At 42.8% G+C, this 25,740-nt stretch overlaps 1 protein-coding gene across 6 annotated transcripts in view; it reads right to left on the bottom strand.

The window, feature by feature from the left end:
* RUNX2 (RUNX family transcription factor 2) overlaps positions 1-25,062 on the bottom strand; it is a 157,609-nt gene extending 132,547 nt beyond the window's left edge. For all 6 annotated transcript variants that reach the window (XM_064709901.1, XM_064709900.1, XM_064709899.1 and 3 more), the window contains exons 1-3: positions 24,748-25,062; positions 17,799-17,955; positions 11,710-11,814 (exon numbers count right to left, since the gene is read on the bottom strand). In XM_064709901.1, coding sequence (XP_064565971.1) covers positions 11,710-11,814; positions 17,799-17,955; positions 24,748-25,047 — 562 coding nt within the window. In that variant the 5' untranslated portion in view covers positions 25,048-25,062. The remainder of the gene's footprint in view (positions 1-11,709; positions 11,815-17,798; positions 17,956-24,747) is intronic.
* Between the last annotated feature and the right edge of the window lie 678 nt (positions 25,063-25,740).

Below are 25,740 nucleotides of genomic sequence, written 5' to 3' on the forward strand. Positions count from 1 at the left end.
TCCAGAGCTGCCCACGAGGAGCCCCTGTCAGCTGCCAACTTAATTTCCTACGCAGGATTTCCACTGAAGCTCATGGGTTATTTTTCAATTCAAATTAATAACACATTAGATTGAATATGTTTCAGTTGGAGCTGGTAGAACAGCCCATCATTCCTGTTACCCAACACTTCCCATTACAAAACCCAGTTTTCAGTTGCTCCCAACTTTACTGAACTTTGACTGTTTGCATTCCATTTTTTCTTGCATGAGTATGGAACACACTTCTTCAATTTCAACCAAAATGGTCCGACATTCCTGGAAATGAGTTAGCTCAGGGAAAACCTAGCACCTCGAAAAACATTTCTGGCAATCTTTTCTTGAAGGAGCTTTTTTTGTCACTCTCTTTTGGAGTGGAGTTTTCTAACTTGGCACAGCAGATTGGCTCTTTTTTTTAGAACCTCCATGGAAATTCATCCAGATTTGGTAAAATTATGCAACTTTGAAAACTAAAATTTCATCAAATAAAAATTCCTTAGATTTTATCAGTTAAAAGCTTTGTTTACAGCTTGGCAAAGGTAGCTGATGGCTGACCCAGATTTATGCTTCTGCCACACAATTTTTTGTAGTTGCTGTAGTTAAGTCACTTAAAACAAGGTGCTCTTAGATAATATTCTCTGTGTGAAAAATAAGAGTAAGTGGGTGGATTCCACCCCACAGGATGTTGCTGTCCTATGGATAAACCAGCACACACTCCTACAGTGAAGGACTTTTTCTGTCTCTCTCACACAACAGGCATGAATTAAAGCATTGGCATGTCCCAGTTCTGAGTGCTCATATGTGGACTTTTCCTACTATAAATTTTGTCTGCAGCATATGCACAAACTAAGATGCAGAGCTCGAGGTACCTGCTCTTTAATTTAAAAAAAAATCTTTTTGTTTTAAGTCAACAAGTTATTATATATCTGATGTGTAAGTATCCCCTTTGTCACAGACCTTAAATCTACTGGTTATTCCCTTTTACACCAAGTCACCAGAGGAAAACAGTTCTCATTTAATTTGCATGACATGTATGCAGTTAGTGAGGTGTTTACTTTGCATCCCACATGGATGTAAACACACTTCCCAAAAAACTTCCTTCTTCTTTGAGCTGGGACTAAAAAACAGTCACTGTTATCTGGATTTTGGAAGCACCAAGTCCTTCCTGCTCTCTCCTATAATAAAGACTATCTCTACAAGCCAACTGTTATCAGGTTTCTCTTTTGCTGCCATCTTTCAGGAATAGCAAACATGAAGAACAGTGAAACTAATAACGCAGATCAGTGAGTCTGCAGAGATGCAAAGAGCAGACCCTGCCCAAACACTGAGCTGGAGTGTCCTTGGTGTGCTGGAATCCTGCTGCCCTGATTCCCAGGGAAGTTTATGGCAGTGTTCACACCGCGGGCGATGAATATTGCTGTGTGAGCCTTCTTCAGGGCACTCACAGACATCCCCTGGGCTCACTCTGGCACAGCAGAAGATAAAGGCTCATTAAACTGTCTGACTCTGCCGTGGAGCTGATGAGCATCACGTATGAGAGCTGCTGAGCTGCAGGGGACACAGCTCGTGGGAGAGGAGGGCACCATCAGTGTGGGGAAAGGTGTTTTAAAGCAGGGCAGACACCTCTGCACTGAGTGCCTGTGAGCTTTACCCAAGCAGGCACAGAAGGGGAAAACAAGAAATTTTTAAACCGCATGGTGGTTATTTATGTCTCACAAGGAGGGGTTCACCAAACCCTAAATTCTAATGTGTTTCAGAGAGCAGCCCTTCAATGTGGCTGTTGAGAAAGCAGACACCAAAGCTCCCTTTTAAAAGGTTTAAATAACAATTAGAAGGAGTATGAAGAAGTTCTTCAGAGCTGTGTGCTACTGCTGGTGGTGGTAAGCCAGGCAGTTTGCTTAAACCCAGCTCAAGCACCTGCAGAGCACCCAGTGCCAGTGCAGTGGTCTGGGCTGCTTCACGTCCCCCTCCCTCACTCACATCCACTGACACCTATGGAGGCCTAGGGTGGGATAAACCAGCTTCTAACTCACGCATACAACCCTTCCTTGACCACAGTGGACAGGAGCTGAGTCACTGAGTCACCATATCAAACTTTTAGGCAGCTACAGTTAAGGAGAGTTAATCCATATGTCCCTTTACAAAAAGGATTTTTATTTGGACAGCTTAGCTGATGAACTGAAACACTGAATTATTTACATTCACTGCTCTATTGCTGAGCCCTCTTCTGTAGTCAACAATTCTGTCTACAGAGGTGATGATTTTACTGCAGTGCTGGTTTTACAAACTATTGTCCAAAGACATCAAAAAAGGCCAAAAGTGGAATGGGGGGGGGGACATAGTGCAGATCATCAAAGCCAAAAAGTGTCCAGAATGAAAGAAAAATTCTGTTCCACCAATCTAGAGTCTATGGTGATAAGAGACCCAAGAAATGAAACACAAAATTATTACATTAAATTATTATTGATTTAATTGGTATTCTAGAAATGTGGAACCAACTCTTTTAAACTTCACATATCTACAGTGCTTTATAAATTCACTAGATAACTGAATTATTGAAGCATTTCTTATTGCTTTATAAGAATCTGAATCTGGGTCCTTGATTACACATGTACACAGGCAAAAAACTCCTAAAAGTATTCCATGTGTAATTCCCTCTGAATTGCTAACGTGTGGTTTGTATCACACAGCAACCCTGCATTGTATTTCCAGGTCTCTATTCCCTTCCAGCTTCCAATGATTGTGAACACCATCCCTTTTCAAAGAGTAATCTCTGGCTTTCTGATCCATTTTAATACAATAATTTAAAATCGGGCTTCTTTGAAAATCTAATCTGGGATTTCACATACAGAAACAAAACCAGACCAGAGACTACAATGATGCCTGCATGTGCCTGCTTCTTTCCAAGAAAAAGCTGCACCAATGTGAAACTGCTGAAACTGAAAAAATAATTGTCTACTTGTTTCATGACATCTGAAGTGATACTCCAGAATAAAATTAGTAGGATCCCTGTGTCTAGCAAATTAAAGTATAAATGCAAGAGCTGGAATCATGCATTTCTTCCCCAGCACACTTCTGTGGTGCTTCAGAGGTGATGATTTTCCTGTTGAGCTCTAAGAGCAATGAAACAAAACACCACCAAGTGCCTCTGACTGCACTGACACTGAAGACCATGTCTACTGCTGCAGGAATGCAAGAATGAGAAAGTGCATGAGGATTTAAGGAAGCAGACAACTAATTGGCATTACTCACATGGATTACAGACAGGCAGGAAGCAGATTCTGCTCTTGTAAGCACCCTGATTAATACCTCCTTTGGCACCCTGAATTTAAATGAGCAGGGCTACTAAAGAAGCAGGGCATTATGAAGTGGGAGTAAAGTTCACAAAATACAGTGGGAGAGTTTGAAGAGGGATGGAAGCATGAAACATTTATGCTGGCAATAATCAGGTGAAAGGGTTTGTCTTCCCACGCTGTGGGAAAGATTACATCTCAGAACCACAGGAGAATGGGCAGCATGTTCAGTTTGGATAAGTGAGGAACAATTAATATGTTCTGCTGTGAAGAAGAAACATTGGAATCATGGAGTACTTCCCAGTGCTAGGAAAATCTTCAAATATATTCCCCAATATTCTTCACCTTTAGGCAATATCTGTAAAGTGAATTGTCACCTTTGTAACATTTCTTATGGAGCTGCAACTGCAGTGTGAGAACCTTACTCTGCCTACAGCTAAATAACAGGAGTTTTAACTCAGCAGTTCACACAGCCCAAGCTGAGTGGGGCCTGAGCAGTACTTGACTACTGAAATCCTGCAGGAGGTGATAATGATGCCTTAGTAGATAGCATCATTTCTAAGGTATGTACACTGCACTCATTATGACAGCTGCAGACACACTTCAAAGTCAGCTTTAAACAATTCCTTAAGCTGTCAGAAAAGCAGCAGGGACTGTTCAACACCAGACAAAGCCCCCACCCAAGAAGGTGAGTGAACAGTGGGTTAATCCAACACTGAGCTCCTGCTCCCTGTGACTGCACCCTGGGCTACCTGCCTTACAGCTCACTCGGGCTGTCTGAGCTACACCAGGCTTAGCACACTTTGGGACTACAATATCTGCAAATCTCATCTGATTCCAGCCATCTCCAAACCAGAGTGTCTAGTCTAGGCTAGTCATCAAGCCTCCATTCAGTATCAATGGCAAGGGATGAGAGTCCAAAAGGCACTTCACTGCTCTCTAAGACAAGCATTAACATATGAATCACTCTCTGCAAGGGCCTGTGTCTCTTCATTCATGTCAGAGGAAACCTACTCTACAGGTCTGATTTTTGGAGAGCTGAAAGCCACCCACAGCACACAGCAAGCCACCATAGTGCTGAATAAGCTGGTTTACTGTAGATGAGATTCATAATAGGGGATCTGAGCAGATACAGGCACTAAGGAACCCAGTTCCTCATCTGAGTAGGGATTCTGGCGTCCCAAATATACTGCAGCATGAGATCATTACTCAGTTTCTTCCCCTGAAGTTTCAATTAAGTATGATATTCATCCTCATTTCCTCTTCTGCATTCCTTGTCTGGTTAAATCAGCATCTGTGTTTCACGTCTGGGATGACCATGTTTCAGTGGAGAATGAAGTTTGTATGGAAAATAAAAATAAGTTCTATAAAAACTTTAAACAGAGATTTGGAATAGACAGTAAGCAAGTGCTACCTAAGTACTTCACTTACACTATTCTGATGCAGAGTTTCCAAATATATTCACCCTGTTCCTTATTTCCCAAACCACTTTGGAAAGTGAAGGGAGATGTATAAGAGGTGCTACACTGAAGAGTAAGAAAAAAAAGCTGATATTAGTAGCTACAAGCTAAATGGATTTCAAAAGTGACAATGTCCAACAGTTCCCTTAGGAGAAAATTATGGAACAAAATGGTCTGTGGAAAAGCTACTCTAATGCCTTTTTTAATACCATCTTCCTCCATAGGACCAACATGGAGTAGAGTCACAAAGTTATAAAAAGTCACTGTCCCTGGAGGTGTTTAAGGAAAGACTGGATGTGGCACTCAGTGCCATGGTCTGGCTGACATGGAGCTGGTTGCTTATGGACTGCACTTGATGATCTCAGAGGTCTTTCCCAACCTAATTGACTTTATGATTCTGTGAAATGGTCACCCCTTTTCCTCTCCTCCTAGTCATGCCCTGTGGAGATACAGAATGAACTCACTTCCACTATTACTTCATTTGTTTGATTATAACCCCATTTCCACATCTGTATATAAATGGAGATTACAAGCAAAACTCTCTTATCGTAGAACTAAGCAGCACAACTACACAGAGGGGCCATGATTTTATTTGTAGCTTGGAGGGACACTTTGGATACAAACAGCAATAGCTGGAATATGAAAAAATCCCTGGGATGGCCAAATTACATGCCAAATGTACTAGGAATAGATTTGCTTGGAAGCAAGTGTTCCCTCTACAATGGGATGGAAACAATCTGTTCTGTTGACAAATACAAACCAAAACTGCATTGCTGTTGGTGAGGACATCTTATGGAATGGTTTTATGCTCAGACTGGTGCATTTGTTTTACATAATCGTGTCACCATAACAGTGAATACATGGTCACTCTGTCACCTCTCTGGGCAGCAGTGTCCTCCTATGGAGAGAGTCCCAGTGCTGTCACATAGATTGCTGAGATTTCAGAACTCAGCAATTCTGAGTTCTTACAGTGCATGAATTCAAGCCATCAGTGAACTAAGCAGATTTTGCTTTTGACTCACTCTATGCACTAAATAAGCAGAAAAAGGTAACAACCACCAGAAATTATTTTGTCTCACAGTCTGCTTCTCAGACAATGAGATTTTATGCACAAGCCCCTCTCTAGCCACAGTGGAAGAACTAAGAATGAGCTTGTCCTTGGGATGCAGCTACCACCCCAACAGTCCCAGGTCACCTTGTCACAGCACTATGCATCATGGAGTCATGGAATCATAGAATTGTAGAATCATAGAATAGTTTGGGTTGGGAGAGACCTTAAAAATCATCTGTTTCCAAAGCCCCTGCCATGGGCAGAGAGACTTTCCACTATCCCAGGTCACTCCAAGCCCCATCCAACCTGGCCTTGAACACTTCCAGGGATGGGGCAAACACAGCTTCTCTGTGAAACCTGTGCCTGTGCCTCACTGCTGGTTGAGGTAACTGTAGGGAGCCCTGCTCTGTGGGTTGCACACTCATCTCAAAAGTAACCCTAAACCACTGGCATATGCAGTGTCTGTCACCTTTGGTGGGGAACACTTGAATCATCACACCCAGCTCTTACAACCTCCGGGAACACTCAGGACCTCCAGTACCCAGCTAGAACAGTTCTGTGAAATTACACATGTGCAAAAAATAAACCAGCAGCAAATGATGGTGAGTGAAACTCTGTCTTGCCTTTTAGACTGCAGTGAGGAACTGATGTTGTACCACTGGAAACAGAAACACTGCACTCCTTACTGGGGACCTGGTGACAAGGAAGTCAGGTCCCAGTCTGTAAGTGGACTGTGCTCATACATTAATGATAATCATACATTAATGATGGTCACAGAAAAGAGTCTAAACCTCTCTAAACTATGGCCCTGCTGAACGTCTCTCTGGCTGTACAATCACATTTTGCCTCGTTTCTTACAAAGAAGCATTAGATTGCATACATTAAGCTCTACAAAGTCATTTAGAGCAACTTTCAAACCCCAGACCGCCCACTCTGCCTTCCTCTGCTCCCACAGCCACTGGGATAAACCCAGACCTACCCAGCCAAGCTCAGCAGAGATCTGTCACTCTGAAAGACACCAGAGAGAGCCACGGATTTTCTAACTTGGGTTTGGATGAAACCCCAAGACTCCTCATCACATCTCGGGGTATTTAGCATTGACTTTAATTAAAAACCTCCCCATGCCAAACCACATGCAGATGCAAACCGACGCCTTCAGCGTCTGCAGCGCATCGCCCAAAAAAGCTGCGCTGCTCCACTCACTCTGAGGTAGATGCATGAAGGAGGAACCTGCCTGTAAAATTTCCTCTTGTTCTGCAAAGTCTCTCTCTCTCTCTGCACTGCCCCAGTTTACCACAGTGCAAAAAAAACCCCACAGTCAAATAAATATATCCTTGGGAAGGAAGGGGAGCTGGTAGAGTGGTTTTTGAAGGCAGGCCAGAGACTATTCAGAACGGGGGACACACAGAGTGTTTTAAGTGCTGTGATAATTCTGCATAAAGAGATGGTAAGGCTCTAACTCCTTGCTGTAGCATGCCATGTGTCCCTGAATAAAATTACTGCCATGCAGGCTGTTAGCAGAGGAATGCGTAAACAGACAATGTATCCTTGCATCAGTTCCACAAAATGTTGCACAACACAAATGCCTCTCGATGTGTCATTTCCTGCTTGGCCACCGGCCCAGCTCCTGACAGGCAGTCAACAAAAAAAAAGTGAAAAAAAAGAAGAAAAAAGAAAAAAGAAAGAAAAAAGAAGAGGGAAAAAAAAGGAAAGAAAAAAAAAAAAGGAGAAAAATTAAATAAAGAAAGGCAAACTGAAAGATTTAAAGCTGTTCCACTCCAAAGCACATTCCACTCGCCTCAGACTTATCCCTCCACCCTCTCAGCCTTTGAAAGTAAAGAGGGAGAACTTCCTAAAAACTGTTATGGTTTTAAGTCGAGGAATCTCAAAAATCTCAATCACTTATCTGCTTTTTATAAGCCGGGTCGGCCAAACAGTTAATGTGGGGGCTGAGCAGAACCCCTGGCTGGCTCTCTCTGCCTTTTGCAGCGTGCACAGACAAAAGGGCGATGTGATGTTTGCTCATACCTTTCATCACGTGTGCACCTTGCAAGCAGAGAAACGCTCGGGAGCTGAATGAAGCACAGCACTTTTCTGCCCTGAAACGCTTCAGCTCAAAGCTCAGAGCTGCTTTTCCACTCACACTGATAAAGAAAGTTGGGGTCGGTGACTTTGGAGCCTACCTTTGATTAGAGATAAACTAAAGTTTCTGGAAGTCAGGCAAAATATAAAAAAATACAGACTTCTCCTCCCTCCTTCCTCATGATTCCCCCATGACTGGGTTTGTCCCAGGAGTGGCCAGAAGGGAGGATGTGCCTCCTATTCTAAGGGTATCACTATGGAAGGGCAAATCATTATTTCTGTAGTTGTAATGAGGTAAGGCAAAGGCATTAAAGGGGGCCTTAGGTAAAGATTTGGGTGGTTTCTTTGCTCTTTTTTTTCTTCTCCTTTGACTTCCTTTACAGTAATCTCTGGCTATCTGTCGGTCAGTTATGACCTCATGAAAACTTCTCTGGAAAACTTCTTTCAGCCCTCCCAGCTGGAAGGCAGCTCTGCTGGCTAAGATCTGCATATGGCAGAGGTTTTATCCTGGTTATGAGGAGAGAAAAATATCTGCAGGATTTCCTAATGATTCCCAAAGATCATATACAACCCTGTCTCTAGACTGCATCACTCAGAGTGCAAAGCACTGTCTCAATCCAGCATAGAAACTGCAACACAGAAGATGTCCCTGGACAGTAATCTGGATAGACTGGAAGAGGTTAGGTAAAATGAAATAAATCTTTTCTGAGAAAAAAATCATCAGAAGACCTTTTTTCCTATAGAAACTGGCAAGTTTTCCTAACAGAGCAACCTGACATCACTGTCTCTATTAAAATATTTTCAAATAATAACAGAGAGGCAAGGCAGCAAGCTTCTACAAGCAGATGTTTAATACGACTAAATGGCACTTACATTTAAGAACCCGACTTTCTGAAGTGCTGAGCATCCAAAACACCAACTGGAGTCCCTGCATGCCATGACTGTTCAGCACTCCTGAAGTCAGGCTCTAAATGTCTGTGATGGCTTTGCTGCTGCTGCTGCTGGGAACCTCACAGCTTTCGATTGCTCGAGTCAACTTGCCAACAGAAGGTCAGAGTGCCTTGCCTATAAACAAGCCTTACAAATTCATGATCTAAAGCATGATGTCATGTCTTAAAATGATAAGCTGGCAACAAAGTAAATGACATTTTGTAAAGATGTGCATAATTTTATGTTTACACTCCTCAGAATGAAGGTTCTAATAAGTCATTGGTTGTGTTCCTTTAAAGGGAAGTTTTATAACTGAGATGAATCACAACTGCAAAAGATCAAAGTTAAAAAACATCAATGATGCCATGGGGTACTTTTTAATCTTGTAATGAATGATGATCATGTGCTCTTATGAAGTTGCTCCAACTGCCAACGCCAGATGTGTATATTAAGAAAAAAGTTGTTTGTGATGTGACAGCTCTGGTTGAGCTGCCAGAGAGAGGAAAACTAGGATAACTAGCTTGAAACATTGGAGTGAAATACAGATCCTGGCAGAGAGGGGCACTATTTGCCGATACATAACTTTTAATTCAAACACATTTGCTATCAGAGCTGCTCCTTGAATTCCTTATTGCCCCCAACCACCTAATATTCCTTATGCCACATAGATACCAGGTACATTCACTGAATGATTGCTACCAAACTAATGTATCTACACAAGTGCAGGGTCTCTAAGAAGGAAGGAAAACTTCAGTGAAACTCTCACAGCTCACTGGAACTACTCTTTCCCTACAAATTCAAGTTTAATGATGAACCATTCCAGAGATTTATGAATCCTTTCAGAATTAATTGAAAGGGTAAGATTGCAGTATTCCACCAAAACACTAAAGTACAAATAGACATTCAAGTTCAAATTCTACTTTCTTGATAAAAAAAAAAAAAGAAAAAAAAGGGAAAAAGGAAAGAAAAGAAAAAGATGAAGAAGGACACAATAACTCCATGCAGGCCATAAGAACTCAGTTACTGAGCATTTCTAGGCTCAGCTATTCAAAGACACCAGCAAACAGGTATCCACATACAGAGACATCTGAGGTGAAAAGTAAAAAATTCCAGCAGAACTAGGAGATCTTGTTAAATTCTATGAACACAGACTCACTTTCAATCCACGGATCACCAAAACATCCCCATGCCAGGAGGATCCCTTTCTGTGCTGCACACGGTAATCCACACTACTCTCCACACATCACTTTCAAACCTCTCTGCTCTTTCACCACGGTTGTGTCCTCTGCCAGGAAATTTCCTCTTTTGTAGATGCATCAAAACATGGATGGATCAATACATAGCCTCCAGATGGGAATGGCTAACTGGTATATAACTTACTCCCTGCTTTTTACTCCATGAGTGCAGCTTCCCCAGTGTCCTCCAAGTAAGTTACATGGAGCACCGGCTGCAAGTGAAAATTAAAAATGGGAACTGACTCACAGAGAGAAGACAGAACAAAAATCCCCCTGCTGTGACATCAGAGCACCTCAGCTGTGAGCAGGTAGCACCACAAGTATGTACCTAAAGAAATGTATCCAGAGCTATTTGCTTTTTCTTAGCTGTTCTTCAAAGTGAAACTCTCCCGCCTGGACAGTTCTTACAGGAGCATTTGAGTTCCCACCTCGGTGTAAGAGGAGGTGACTCTGCAGCGTGTGTTGGCACGAGAAACACTTAACTGCATGAATTCTGTCTACATCTTTCTACTTCTGTCTTTGTGGTATTTTAAACTAAACACCATGAAAGCTCCTTGAAGGTCGTGTTTGTATGTGCAGATCAAAGGCAAAATAATTATTTGAGATGCTTCCATTATAAGGATTCTTTTAATGTGGTTATTCATCAAATAATTCTTAATCTCTAGGTGTAATTTAAATAATGCTATACCTAGCTAATCCAATCAATTTAGAGTAATTTCTAGTTAGATTAAGAAAAAACTCCAGAAGTGGCTCATCAGTGATACCCATATGATGTGAGACTGGTTACGAGCAAAATGTGCTAGACAGAGAGACAGCCAGATAAATCCTGATGGATTAAACAGACTTGACTGTATCTAAAAATAAGTGCTACCCATAAAACTGCTAGGACATGACAAAAAACAATTGTCATAAAAGTACAGCCATTGCAAAATAGATAAATCATGGCAAATAGATTCTTAGTGAGCTTGCATGGCTAGAAGATAAATGTGCTGGGTGAAAATCTGCTGGACTATGTTTTAAAAAAATATATTTTCTGTACACAAATAAGAAACAAAGACTATGCTGTTGATATACTGGGTTTTTTATCTTTCTTTGGCCCTGGGGGTCTATGATAAGTCCATAGCTGAAAACCAACTTCAGGTATGATGAGATTAACCAGGTGCATTAATTATCTGATGGCAAAAGAATTTAAGGGCAAACAAAAAGGCACTATATTATATGTTTCCTCTCTATGCTAGGACTGATCCTGAAAGATCACGCTCCTGTTTTGTTCTAAACGTCTTCAGCTGGAAGCTTACAGTAGTTCAGGAAATGCAGCACGTTGCAGGATTGTATCTACTGTGTCTAAATCAGATTATATATAAATACACTGGGTTTAGTTCTCATTTACACTGGCAGATAATGTATCAAGACCTTGATGTGAATGAGAATCAGGTTTGGGATTGCCCAAATTCAGCCAAGCACTTAAGTGAGTGTTTAATGCAAGTATGTGTGTGGTCCAATAGACTCCAAATTAACCATGCACTCATATATTTTACTGAGCAAAAACCAGTGTTTGACAAAGATATACATATTTCATTTACAGGTTTCTATTAAGCAAAATTAAGCAGGCATAAGAGCAAAAAGAAGGATATAATACTCACTTCTTGGCTCTCTTGGCCCATCCACTGTAACCTTTATAGCTCTGTGGTATGTAGCGACTTGGGGAGGATTTGTCAGGACAGTTATTGTCAAAGTAAAGCTCTTCCCTACAAAGAGAAAAAACAACAAGGAATGAGTGATTACAACATGAAAACAGTCACATGCATGTTCAGTAAAGAATCAGTTTAAAATTATTCCCTGTCGTTACCACAATCGTGAAAATTAAAAACATAACTGACCATAGGAGTTTTCCTCCCGTTCAGTTTTACTCTATGTCAAGAATACGTCCATGTGTTGACAATCTAAATGTTTCTTATTTAATAATGGGTCATCATACAATGACAGAACAAAAGTGATTCACTGCTGAGGACAAGCCAAATTCTTTGCTGCATTGAAAGTGGTGTAAATCCAAAGCAAGTCAAATAATTTAAAAATTTACTCCAGTTTCGCAGCTGTGTGACAGAGGGCAGAATGTGACCACATGTTATTTACTTCACACAGTTTTATCATTTCATTTGTTTGACTTGACTACAATAAGATGAGGGAAGAATATATTTTCCTTCTGGGAGATGTTTTAACAAGGAGTCAGTGTCTCTGTCCTTCATATGCCAAGGCTAATATGATGATATCATCATTATGGAACACGCCTTTTTTCCCTACACATTTTCCATCTATGAAATACCAAGAAAGCCCCCAGCTTTCCTTTGAGGGTGAGCAATGTCTGTGTGCACGTACTTTGCTATCGTCAGTCTTCATTGTTGGGCTCTTTTTTTGGTTTTGGGTTGTTTTTTTTTTTAACTTTTCAAAGCTTGAATTCAGGCAGAGATTGCACAAGACCATCTACAGCCTTCAGCTGAATGAAAACGTTAAAAAGAAATAAATAAAGGGAGCTGCCTGCTTCTGAGCACACATTCTCACAGGCCTGGCCCCCGTTTGGGAGACTCACTGACAGTTGTAATCTGTTAGATATGCAACGGTTACTCATGTCAGATAGTCAAAACTGAAAACTGTTTCAAGACAGGAAAAGGTGGGCGTACAACAGTGACTCAATAAAACAGTCAGCAATCTTTGGCCTTCATGCTCATTTAAGCTGCTACTTTACCAGACACTTAAAGCTCTTTTTTTTTTTTTTCCCCTCCTCCCTGGGTGTATTTGTGCATTTTTGCAGCTAGGGCTTTTCCTCTCGCTGAACTCTGAAGGCATTCAATCAAGGCACAAATCTTAAATGCTATGTAACAGCACAAACTTAATGCAGTTTTTTCAGGCCTAATACAGAACAGCTTATATATAAGGCATAATACAGAACAGAGCTTTGTCTGTCAAATCTAGTAATTGGTCTTTCTTTCTGGTCCAAGTCGTATATCCCCAAACCTGCCTGAGACATGCATCATTTATTATCAGGAGTGCAACTTCAAACTGTCCTGGCTATAATTTTCATGAACTAGAATGTGACATGGATTTTTTTTAAAGGAAATACAACTGTCATTTAGAGTAAAATGATTTTCCAGGTGAAGCTGTGCTCCAGCTGTGCCCAGCTCTCTGGGAGATGCTGGTTAGAGGGAAGGTCAGGACCCTGGCAAATAGAATTATAGAATGGTTTGGGTTGGAAGGGACCTTAAAATCATCTTGTTCCAATCCCCCTGCCATGGACAGGGACACCTTCCACTAGACAAGATTGTTCCAAGCACCATCCAAGCCTGCCTTAAACACTTTCAGAGATGGAGCATCCAGAGCTCCTCTGGGCAACCCGTGCCAGTGAGTCACCACCCTCACTATTTCTTTCTAATATCCAATTTAAACCTTCCCTCTGTCAGTTTAAGCATGCAAAAATCTCAGGATGCTGAATTCTGTCCCACTGGCATGGCTGAAGGCGGCTTTCCCATTTTCACTGGAGAAAGGAATATTTCCTAAATCATCACAGGAGCAGAGTTAGGTGTATTTTGGATGTCCAGTCTTTGTCCAGTCCTGCCCACCTGCTGTGCCAGAGGTGAACTGTGTGTCCTGTCAGCACAGGGTGTGGGCAGCCTTCACACACACAGCAGCAGCCCTGCAATGCCTCCACACTGCTTGTCCAGGGCTGAGAAGTGTCTGTGCCTTTTATCCCTCTCCAAAGAGGAATTCAGCCCACTGCACAAATATAAATATATTTATATATATAGTTCTCCAGGCTCAGGTTTAAGGCTTCCTTTGGCGCCAACTTACCATGCCAAAAAGTTGTGACTTTTAAATTGTATGGTGATGACATTCAGATCACAGCAACCCTTAGATGATCACTAGAATATTACTGGTAACAAAGACACTAAAAGGGGCTTTTCTATACACCTCTGAGTGAAGAGTTTGGCCTTCTATGCTATTGTTCTCTTTATACAGCAAATCCCTATAAATCTCTCTTATGACAAAAAAAATTAACTCAACAAAGTATACTATTTGTAAGAACCTTCAAAATCATTCCGTGGAAAAGCACTGCAATATTTTCTACATTAAATATATCTCAACAGGATACAGTGGCTAGAAAAAATGCATTCCTTAATAAAAAGAGCTACATTTGGACTTTGAAAGTGAGAATTTCTGAATTGTCACCTCCCGGCCAGCCTGAGCTAAAGAGGTAAGCAGCTAATTTGAGAGGGAAATTGGTTTTGTCCCCTATCTGGTATTTTACAAACCCAAGTGTGGATGAAGTAACACTGACGAAGCCCCCTCACACTCCATAAACCACAGAGCCCTTCATTGTGGGGAGCTGCACGGCCCTGCCAGGGCACTCCAGAGCTTTCAAGAGATGATTTACATATTACAGGATTAAGAATGAAATAAATTTTTAAGGTCCCCTGTTTCAGTGATGCTGATACCTTCCACAGCTATTTCACAGCTATCCCTTCTCAGCTACAAAAATCCTTTAATGCACTTTTTATCACCTTTCTTTATTGCCTTTAGTCATTTCAACTATCCACTTTCAGAGGTTACAGACTAATTGTAGCTCTCTTTTATTAAATTCCCCAGCCAAGCAGTCATCTGGCACTATTGCTTCAGTGTGTCTAAACTGTGCATTCTTTGTTATTCACACATGTGAGCCGAGCTGACACAGAGGAGGATAAGATGGACATATGCTGAAGTACAAGGCAAACCCCAGAAAGGAGCTTGAAAGGAGACTCAGCAGCTTGTGTGTGCGTGTTGCATATTTTTTCAGTTAGATGCTAATGTGATTAAAGTATCGGGACACAACAAAATTAAGGTTATGATCCTTTGCTTATTGAAGACAGGAATTCTTTCTTCTCTGCGTTGTGGATCAGGCTTGTAAAAGTGAGCTACCGCCTGAAAACCACATACAAACAACTGCTGCATTTGCATCAAACACTCCAGTTACTAACTCTCATGAATCCAAAAAAGGTGTTTAAGAGAAATTATGCAAACAGAAACGTGAAGCTTCTGTCAGGCAAACAAAATGAATATGTATAAAAATCGGGTTTCTCCATTGAGCCATGGGAAGCAAGTAAAAACGTGGGAGAGGAGGTGAAGTGGTAAGTTGATGATTCAGACTTCACAATCAAATTTAGAGATACAGAGATCAAAGCACGAGCTGCTTAGAAAGATGTAAATCTCAAGTCAGGAACAGGTGTGGATTAGTTTCTTGCCACCGAAAAATAACTTCTTTATTAGTTTATTTTTTCCTGTTCTACTTCAGGACTTGTATTTACTGACATTTGTCTATGTAAGGAGCTTTCTCACTTCTGTTTGCAACTACTGATTTTCTTTTCCTTCTGTTTTAAGCAGAGTTCTAAAAATCCATCATCAATGATAACTCTCCTTCTCTCCTTCTCTCTTGCTCTCTCTCTCTCTCCCCCCCTCTCTGTTCTAAGTCTGGAAGACAAGTCTGGACCAATTTCTCCATCCTGCCTCTGGCAGGAGAATGCAGCATTTCAGATCCTCCACCGAGTCCCGGCTGCTTCAAAGGAAAAGCCCTACTTTCTTCCGTTAAGATCATAAGAAATATAGGGGGAGGGGGTCAGCTCTGTTTGGACATAATTACACTTCATCAAAAGAAGCTTTCTTCATCTTCCATGCGTGAAAAGTCTGCAAGCAGTTAAGTCTGTCTTTTTTCTTCCTTTTTTTTTTTTTACTTTTTCTTTTTTTTTTTTTTAAATATAAAAATTGCTACTTGGGAAACTAGCCAAAACTCAGAAAGCCAATATAGTAAAACAGTGCACACCCTTTGTTTTTCTTTGAAGTCTCTTAAATAAATATGTTGAGGGTTTGAAAAGTATACTATCACTTTTCCATAGATTCTACCCAGATTGATCAGAGAAAAAGTCTATTCCAAGTCTGCTAGATAAAAATATAAATTAAACTACTGGAACCAAATTTTAGGAGCTCTGTGTTTGTGTCTGTATCTGTATCTACTGAGGCTTTAGGCCGTCTATTTCATTTCCTATGCTTTAATAAAAAGTATATATCATAGGTTTGAAATGAAATCCTCAGATCAGAGGTAGTGCATCACATTTCAGTCCTTTTTCAGCACTACTAAAAGGCTAATACACTACTGAACTTCTACTGTAAAGCAGTAGAGATGGAGCCAGAGAACTTTCAAACCTAATCCATCAGCAGAATAACAAAGCAAACTGATTATTTAAAGAAGACAAATGGAAGAGATAGGCAGCACCTTATTCACAGGGGGAATAAACTCCATATTTATGTTGTATTACTGTCGGCAAAATTATTCTTTCTTTCAAGTTATTATCTATTATTAATTCTTTTTAAATTCTAAAATGATAAAGAGAATTTTTGGCTTGCTAATTAAAATAAAGAATAGTCACTGTAAGTCATGCTTATGGACTTATTTTCACAAAGCACTTGTAAAAATGTGCTGACTGGTTTGGACTATCTGGGCCTCTGTCATATGTTTAAATGTTTTTTGGACAAAAACTCTTCTGTAGGATGAAGTGCAACTGCTTTCTAAAGAATATCACTGTAAAATTTGCCTTATTGCTAATTTTCCAGCACAATTATTCTGCATATTTTGCTTTGTTTTGTCCCATGCAGGGCTAATTTAAAAAAAAAAGAATAATTACTTCAAACACATAAGGGAAAAAAATATCTCAGTTGGATCAATGTCTGATACAACACTACTCCTGCAACAAGAACTGCAGCACCAGCTTCCTTTGAGCTATCCTTTCAATCATTACCTGAAGTTTGAAAGCTGCTGTGCAACCCTTAAAGAGGAATTTTCACAAATTTGCAATGATTACAACAGCTTTCTATAAGTGCAGTGCAGTTTTCAGATTATAGGAATCTCCTAAAGAGCTGGAAGACAATGACAGCACTCTACATCTTAAAAAAAGAAAAAAAGAAAAAAAATTGAAAGTTACCCTGTCATTTAAAGTAAAGGTTGAAGGTTGAATTTAGTTCATGCCCAAGCTTACCAGCAATTCATAAAAAGTCAACTAGCTTACTCAAAAGAAAAGTGGGGGTGATTTTCACAGGTTATCAACAGTTTGGTTTAAAGGGCAGAAAAGCCACTAGCAAGTTTTCTACCAACAGCTGCTAAGGCTTGAAAGATTTAAGTCCCTAAAGAATACAACCCATAGAACATGTGATATGCAAAATCCCCCTAATTACAGGTCTTCTACAACAACTTCAGAAGTGGCTCTGCTGCTAAAGGGAATTCTCCACCTCTCACTGCCATGGCCCAAAATACACTCCCTGACTCTGCATAACCTGGATCACAGATATTCCCTTTTCCTTCCATCCTTCCTGTGTGATTCAAACAGGGAAGCAGGTACACCCTGAATTGTTTTTCAAAACCTGTCTGATAAAAAGCTACAGAGACTCCTGACCTGCTTTGTGCAACTGCTGAAATTTGACAATAAAATGTGTACATCATTACAAAAAAGAAAAGACTGATAATTTGAAAAACGTGGCCTAGTGGAAGGTGTCTCTGCTTATGGCAAGGAGTTGAGCTTTAAGGTCCCTTACAAACCATTTTTTCCTGTGATTCTATGAACGATGGATTTGTAGGTTAATCAATATTTCATCGTGAAGTTTGACATCTTGGCACCATTTTCACACCATTACCAACACGTAAAAGGCAGCAGCCTACCTCTTCCACTTCTGCCCACAAATCGTAAGTCATTAAATCTGGCCACCTGGTTCTTCATCACGGCAGAAGCGTTTCGCAGCTCTGCAGAGTAGTTCTCATCGTTTCCAGCCATGACAGTCACCACCGTCCCATCAGGCACTTCTCCTAAGGCCACCACCTGCAACAACAGGGAGACAATCACGGCTGGTGAAGCCACACTTTGGAGGTGTGTGCTCCCCTCCCCGCTCTGCAGGCTGCCACGCTCGGGAAGAAGCTCTGTGGTGAGGAGCTGTGCACAGAACAAAGTGCCACATCAAACACAGAGACGTCGTGTGTTGTCTCCGTTTCTCAGAGCTTCTTCACTGTTGCATTTCTTCAGAAACGCTCAACATCCTCGTGTTGAGTGCACGCTTTAATGCTTGCTGAACGACAACTTTGTTCTTAGCAAGCAGGGAGCAGTGTGAGAACACGAGGCAAGGCTTGTATCTGTGAATAATGCACGGGAAAGCATTTAAAGAGAGCATTTAAAATGGAAAGCTAGAAATTAGTATTAGCAGTCTTGTCACCTAGATTCAGTTCTGTTCTGGTTCCACCCATCACCCTGACCTCTGAGCTCCTCAGACTTCAAGCCAGAGGGATCCATGCATCCACCTATCCCAGGAGTGGCACTCGGGGCCCAGCAGGCAAAGCTCTACGCCCAACACGCTCCACAATGGAGCACTTTATGGCTGGAATTCAAACTCTTCATGTGCTATATAAAAGAAAGCTGTATTTCCTTGCAGGCATGTAAATTTTCATAGTGCTTGCAAGAGTTGCATGTGGTTAGTGCTGATACCTCCCTCAAATTCCAGGATGGGTGAACAGAAGATATCAAAGTATTTCATTTCTCCTTGCGTTCCAGCTACCTGATAGTCTCCCTTTCATGCTTCAGTGGTTGTGCAGTGCTCCAACATCTGATTAAATAAATGTCATGAAACAGACAGCTTCTGATTTGAAAACATCAGGAATACCTACAGTGTTAGTGCTCTGTGGCTTCTTAAAGCAAAAAAAAAGTTACAAAGGAATGCTAAGTTACTAGGAAGAAAATATACACACAGGGAAAAAATGTCCACAAAAGTATTAATAAAATAACCTGATCTTCCCCTGCTGGCTAATTCTGATGCTGAAAATAAATTTATAACAAGAAGAAATTCAGAAACATTGCACAGCTGAGCCAGAACTTGAAAAAATATCTTAAGCTACGAAGTGTCCCCGCTTGTAGTTATTACCATTTCACATGGTGAGATATGAGTTTTTATATTATTCAGAGTAATTTATTCTGTCTCCTGTAATATACATTACATTTTATCACATAGCCTTCCTGAAATGTCTTTTCCATAAATGATCACGGCTGAAACTAATAATTGCAGGTTGCAGGTGATATTAATTCAGCGGAAAGAATGAGGAGTTCTGGATATGTAGGGAGAGCATTATGTGGTCCAGTGAACTGTACAATGTTTCTGTAAAACAATAAAGAGGAATTACAATAATATATAAATAGGCCATATTACTGAAAACTATAGCTTATTTTATTTAAAAGAAATATTGAAGAGAAAGAAGCAAGTGAAGCTTAAACCCTGTTTGAAAAGAATTTACCTGCTTTTCTATTTTTGCATAAAATAGCAGTTAATACCACCCAAAACTAAAAACTAAAATTCGCCACAAACTACTGTGAGGTATTCGTGTATCAAAAAAGATTTTACTTTCAAGTCCTATGAAAGTCCCTGAACAGAAAAACAAAGGAACCACCATCGTGGCTAAGATGGGGTCTGGCAGCAACTAGGTCTAACAGCTTCAAAGCCAGGTGTAAGGAATAATAAATAATAATCAAATAACAAATAATAATCTGGTGAACAGATTACAGAGCTGACTCTAACCATTAACAAATGGATACTGGCTTAAACTGTGAAACATGGAGCTTGAGACTACTTATAAACCACTCCCTTCCCAATCTGCAGCAGGTCGCGTTATCTCTGGACTGTCTTGTCATGCCCATCAGCATCCCAGGGAGTTGCACCCTACGCCTTTTATACCTCACAAAACAACAACAAAAAATCACATTAACTACAGAAATGCAAAGCACCTGAGAGTGCAGCAGGAAGCACAAGGCTGCCAGGGGCCTGGGAAGAGGGAGGGAGGTGCCTGAAGCCTCACCTCTTTCTCCCCAGGTACCCACAGAGCATGGACAGGGAGTGCCATCATAGCCCCCTCTCGGTCCCAAACCCAGGTACAGTTTATAACACCTGGCAGGAGGGAGCAAAATCCCTTAAAAGGCTCCCCTCTGTCCTCTGTTGCTTTTCAGAGCTTTCCTTCCTGCCCTTTCCACTCGGTGTCAGTTCAATTTGTCAGCTTAGCCATCAGCCCAGAGCTGCACGTGCCGCTGCTGTCACCGAGCGATCGCAGCTGATCAAGAGCTGCATCGTTCCTGAGAAGCCTTGGATGCAGCATCACTGTTCATCTCCTTCAGAGAGGACCAAAGGGTAAGACAAACAGAAGTCAGAGATGAAAATAAAAACTTTGGCTCCTAAAATAAAGCCCTGTAACATGGGAAGCTCCCTGCCACGCAGCAGGAGTAAAAGGCTTATTTTTTTCTTACTTTGATACTTTCTTACCACAAAACAGCCTAAGACTATTGCACAGGTAGGTAGAAAAAAGATCCACAAAACAAGTCTGAAACCTAGAGAAGCACCCATCATTCTGAGAGTTTTCAAAAGTAATTGTACAAACTGAACGACTATTAGCATACACCCTGATTTGGCAATTTTATGCCACGTATCAATACAAAATTAATTACATATTCTTAGAAAGAGGATTGTAAATGCACTGTGAAATGAGTAAGGATTGTGTTAAAAACGAAAGACTAGAAGTAGCCACAGTGCACATTCCTTACCTATCCTTTAAAACTCAATCTCTCTACTATTTCAAAATCTTTATTTTCCATAGTAAGCTCCCTAGACATTTTGATGATTAAAAGTAGATTTTGCTCTTTTTTTTTTTTCTCTTTTCCTTTCAACTAGAGCTCAGAAAAGTACATGAATCCCCAAAATAAAACTAAAGCAATTCTTATGAGTTGAAAATAACTATGTGTTTTTTGCATAAGACAATTCTGGTTAGGCAACCTGTTTGCCCAGTTTCGGTCCAGCGGGATTTGAACTGGCCAAAGTATGTAGCCTGAAGACGGAAGTTATAAGCACAAAGCAAAACTCCTATACAACAGCAGGTACTCAGACTTTCTGCAGAGTAAAATGCTTGTCTGAAAAAAAAATGGCCAACATTAGTGTACATGCTAACTAGTTCCTCTCAAACATTGATATCTGCCACTTCAAAAGCTTTCTTGCAAAACACTGAATTCAAACAGCCTCTGAATGTAAAATCTTCTGTATTGAGAATGCTTTTCCCAGACATTGCCAAAAGAGCATCTGATACTATTAAAAACATTTCAGTGTCCTGTAACTTAAAACAGAATAACTGATTCGTGCTACTTTTTGTTTCAAATCTACATCTGGGCTGAAAATTTATACAGCAGGTTTCAGCTTGAAGCTATTTAAAACAGCTGAGTTATAAACTCCGAAAATTGGGGTTTGGAGGGAAATGCTGACAGACCCTGAACTACTGTGGTGCTACTGGGGAGATGTTTTAGACTCCACAACCCATTTTTTCCCCAGCCTTTACGTCCACTAAGACTCTCTGCTGCTACTAGCATCATACAGAAGTCACTTCTAACCTCTAACGTGGCAATCTGGGTTTTTATGACTTGCAGTAAAAACTTCCACAGATGGGCCAAATTCTGATGACTCGCTCAAATAAAGTATTGCTGGCTACTGAGATTAAGAAGTGAATACGATGTGGACCTGGGTGAACAATATCCATTTATTTTATTCTGGAATACTAACAGCTAGAGCTGTATTAACAAGTACTCATCAAATACTCTTCCCCACAGAACCAGTCTGCATTAACAACCTCCTTAGTGAGCACACGACAGGGACTCCCTCCCCAGTGTGTGCAAATATTAATACATAAAATTCAAACCTAATGGTAAGCCAACACTATTTCAAAAAATTATAATCAAACCCAGCACTGTTTATAACAGACTTCCTCTCCTGCATATGATTTATATCTGTTTTTTTAAATTAAAACAGTGCTATATCCAGCGTACGTTTTTTGCTTGAGATCGCTGCGAGAGAATTATGACACACTTAACACACCACTCAAAACATTATCATCAACATATTATTTATTGCCAATAAAACTCCACAAAGTGTGTTGTCTGTGAGCTATTTCATTTTCAAGTTATTGTTTAGCTGAGGTTTCTATAGCTCAAATCTCTCTCTTTTTTCCCTTTCAGAGCTGATTCCCATTCTGCTGTAACACAACCAAGTGTTTCACTGTATGACACATGCAGCTCCTTTGGTCTAAAACTACTGGGCAGCTGCATGCAAGTTGCATTTGAAAAATAAAATAGACTTTTTTTAAGGGTCAGAAGTATTTCAAGTGAGTTTCAAATTAATAAACAGGTAAAGAAGGGCATATATAATTTTGGCATATTTTAAAAAGTACATATTGCATATGAAAACACAGCTGCACCCACAGCAGCCTGGTGCAAGGGGCAACGTGTGCCTCTGATGCATCTGAAAATCGGTCAGATCTGCACACAAGACCCACATGTAAGACACATATAAATACATATATATGAACACAAAAAGATTGGGGAACAGTCTGATCCTTTGTCTACCTTTTTATCACATGTAAGCATTCTTATTGTAATAATATTCTAAATACTTCAATATTTTGTTTAGATCTTTCCCTTATTCTAATGAGATGCGACCGCATCCTTTGAATTGCTGTGAGGTAGGAGAAGGCTCAGACACCTCAAATGAGAACAGCAACATGAGCACGATAATGCAACAGCTCCTGCATCTCTGCTTTAAAGAGTAACTATAACACCAACTGAATCTAGTGCTCAATTAAATTATAATCACAATTCTCTGAAAGCTCCTCCTCCTTACCCCACAGCCCCTCTGAATCAGAACCACTGTGATCCACATGTAGAGAGCATCTGAGTGCTACACCAAGCAAGACACCCCACTTTCTGCCATTTCTGCTCAGTCTGACCATCGTGTCCTGCACAAGCAGGCCCTGTGCAAAGGCTTCCTCCCGCAATTCCAGCCTCTCCAGGCTGTTCCCACACACAGGAGCACTTTAGCCAATCCTCACCCGCACACCCGCAACATCTTCAAAGCAAACCTCCATCGTTATCACTGCTCACTTTACCACGGGCTCATTTAACCACTTTCACTATTTCTTCCCAAACAAACGGCCGTGATAACACGGCTGGCACTCAGGAAACACAAGAAAAAGGCGATGTTCTGGAACGCACTGCGTGAGACTGTTTCCAAACTTTTCTGTCTTTTCGGGGATTTCCAGGTGTGTTATTTTTCACAGGAAAATGTGGGTATGTTGAGACCCTCGAAGGGCCACCCCATCTCACTCTGACCCATGCCCTGCTCAGGAAGGCACCTGGGGACACCCCAGCCATTGCCCCCTCCCTACCAAAAGCCACGAGAAGGAAAACTCCAGGGGGAACACTTGGAAATATTGCTAGAGGAGGAAAAGGGCTTGCTTTAAAGCCCGCAATTATTGTTGTTATTATTACAGGTTTTTTTTCTAAAATCGTTTCCTCTCATTAGCGCGCCGTGGGGATGGAGACAGAAAATTAAAAGCAGCATCCCCAGTGCAGAGCGGGGTGGGATTTATTATGGAAATGTGCGACCCTGCCAAGGAGAGCCTCTCTGGGCAGCCACTTCCTCGGTTGTCCACCAGGAGAAGTGAAGGGGCCCCGTGTCCCCCCCTCCAGGTGCTCTGTGTCCCCCTTTCCCAGCCCCATCTCTGTCCGGGGCAAAGCCCCGATCCCACTCTGCCTCTCCAGCCTGACCCTCGCACTCCCCCCGCACGCCTCAGAGCCACCCCAAATGCCCCAGTCCCACTCCCGGGAGCGGAGAGGAGGAAGGGGCACCCCCGTGGGTCAGGGATGGTTTCTCGAGGCGGAGGGGTGTCACACTGAGCTCCGGCCCAGGGCTGAATCCCTCCTTCCCCAGGGCGGGAAAGCAGATTTCTCCAAAAAAAAGCCCATGGGGAGAGTCTGTGGGGAGCAGGGGGTGTCTCCCGTGGGGATGCCGAAGGGGACACAGGGTACTCCTGGGCTGCGGGGGGAACACGCCGGCAGCGCCCCGCGGGGATGGAGATAACGGGATGGCTCCGGGGCTGCGGGCAGAGCATGGGGGGCACCGGGGGCGCAGCGAGGGTGGCAGAGGGGGCAGAGCTGGAGCACGGCGGGCACGGGAAGCGCGGCAGGGCCGGGGGCACGGCGGCCACTGCAGGACCGGGAGAGGGGGGCAAGAGGCACTGCGGGGGCTACACTCCGAGACACCGCGGCACGGGGGCACAGGAGGCACAGCAGGACGGTGACAGGATACAGAAGGCACTGCAGGACTTGGACACTTGGAGGGGAGGGCGGGAACACAGGAGGCATTGCAGGACTGGGGGTCACAGAAGCCCCCCGGGCTGCGGGAGCACAGAAGGCGTTGCAGGATGGGGGTGCAGGGGAGGCATTGCGGGGCTGGGGGCGTCAGGGGGGGCACTGCATCCCGGGGACCACCGGAGACATCGCGGGGGCAGGGGGGACACAGAAGTCCCTGCGGGCCGGTGGGGCACAGAAGGCACTGAAGGACCGGGCTAGGGGGATGGAACTGCGGGACACATCGAGAGAAATCCTTGCGGGCCGCGGGGCACAGACGCTCCTGCAGGACGGGGATCACCGGAGACACTGCGGCCGGGGAGTGGGGGCACAGAAGCCCCCGCCAGCGGAAGGAAGGGCAGGGGGCGCGGGGGGAGCATCCCGGGCCGCGGCGGCGGCGGGAGGGGGGTGTCTCACCTTGAACGCCACCGGGAGGGTCTTGTTGCAGCGCCAGTGCGAGGGCAGCACGGAGCAGAGGAAGTTGGGGCTGTCGGTACGGACCAGCTCGGCGGGGTGGTCAGCGATGATCTCCACCATGGTGCGGTTATCGTGGGGGCGCAGCCGGGGCACGGCGGCCGCCGCGTCCTGTTGCTGCTGCTGCTGCTGCTGCTGCTGGGCTACCACCACCGGGCTGACCTCGCTCATCTTGCCGGGCTGCAGGCTGCTGGAGGGGGGGCTGAACCTCCGGCTGGTGCTGGGATCTACGGGAATACGCATCACAACAGCCACAAGTTAGCGAATTGGGGGGCGGGGGGGGGGAGCGGTAGGGGGATCGCTGGTAGAGGAGGCGTGTAGTGGGGGGTGGGGGTTGTAAAAAAAAATATATATCTAGCGAAAAAAGGGGTGAATGAAAAAGTGGAGGGGTGAGGATAAGGGGCAAAAAAGCAAACCAGACAAAAAACAGAAAAAAAAAATAGGAGCGGATTAAACGCACGAAGAAAAAAAAATCGCAGTCTGTTTTTGGTTTGTTTTGTTTGGGTTTTGGTTTTTTTTTTTTTTTTTTTTTTAAAGAAAGATGGACGGGGCGAGGGGTGATGCCAGTCTGGGGGCGCCTGCAGCCTGGAGCAGCGAGGAGGAGGCAGAGGCTGGCGGCGGGTCCGGGGCTGCCCCTCTCAGCACAGCCCGGCTGGAAACTGCATGGTCCCGGCTTCTGCCCAGCTGCAAAGCGCTGCCGCTTCTCCTCCTCCTTCCTTCCTTCCTTCTCGCACAGTCTCTCTGCTCTTTTCCCTCCTTCTAGCCACCGCTTCTTCCCTCAAGTGCTCGAGTTTCTTCTCTTTTTTCTTCCCCTCCCTCCACGTCTTCTTTTCCTTTTCGGATTTTCCAAAAATTGTCTTGGGAGAAGTAGAACTCGCTGCTGGTTCAGCTTCCTGGGCTGCTGCTGCTGGTGGCCGCCAGAATCGTAGCGTAACT

The sequence above is a fragment of the Zonotrichia leucophrys genome, chromosome 3, assembly GCF_028769735.1.
Source record: "Zonotrichia leucophrys gambelii isolate GWCS_2022_RI chromosome 3, RI_Zleu_2.0, whole genome shotgun sequence".
Classification (NCBI taxonomy): domain Eukaryota; kingdom Metazoa; phylum Chordata; class Aves; order Passeriformes; family Passerellidae; genus Zonotrichia; species Zonotrichia leucophrys.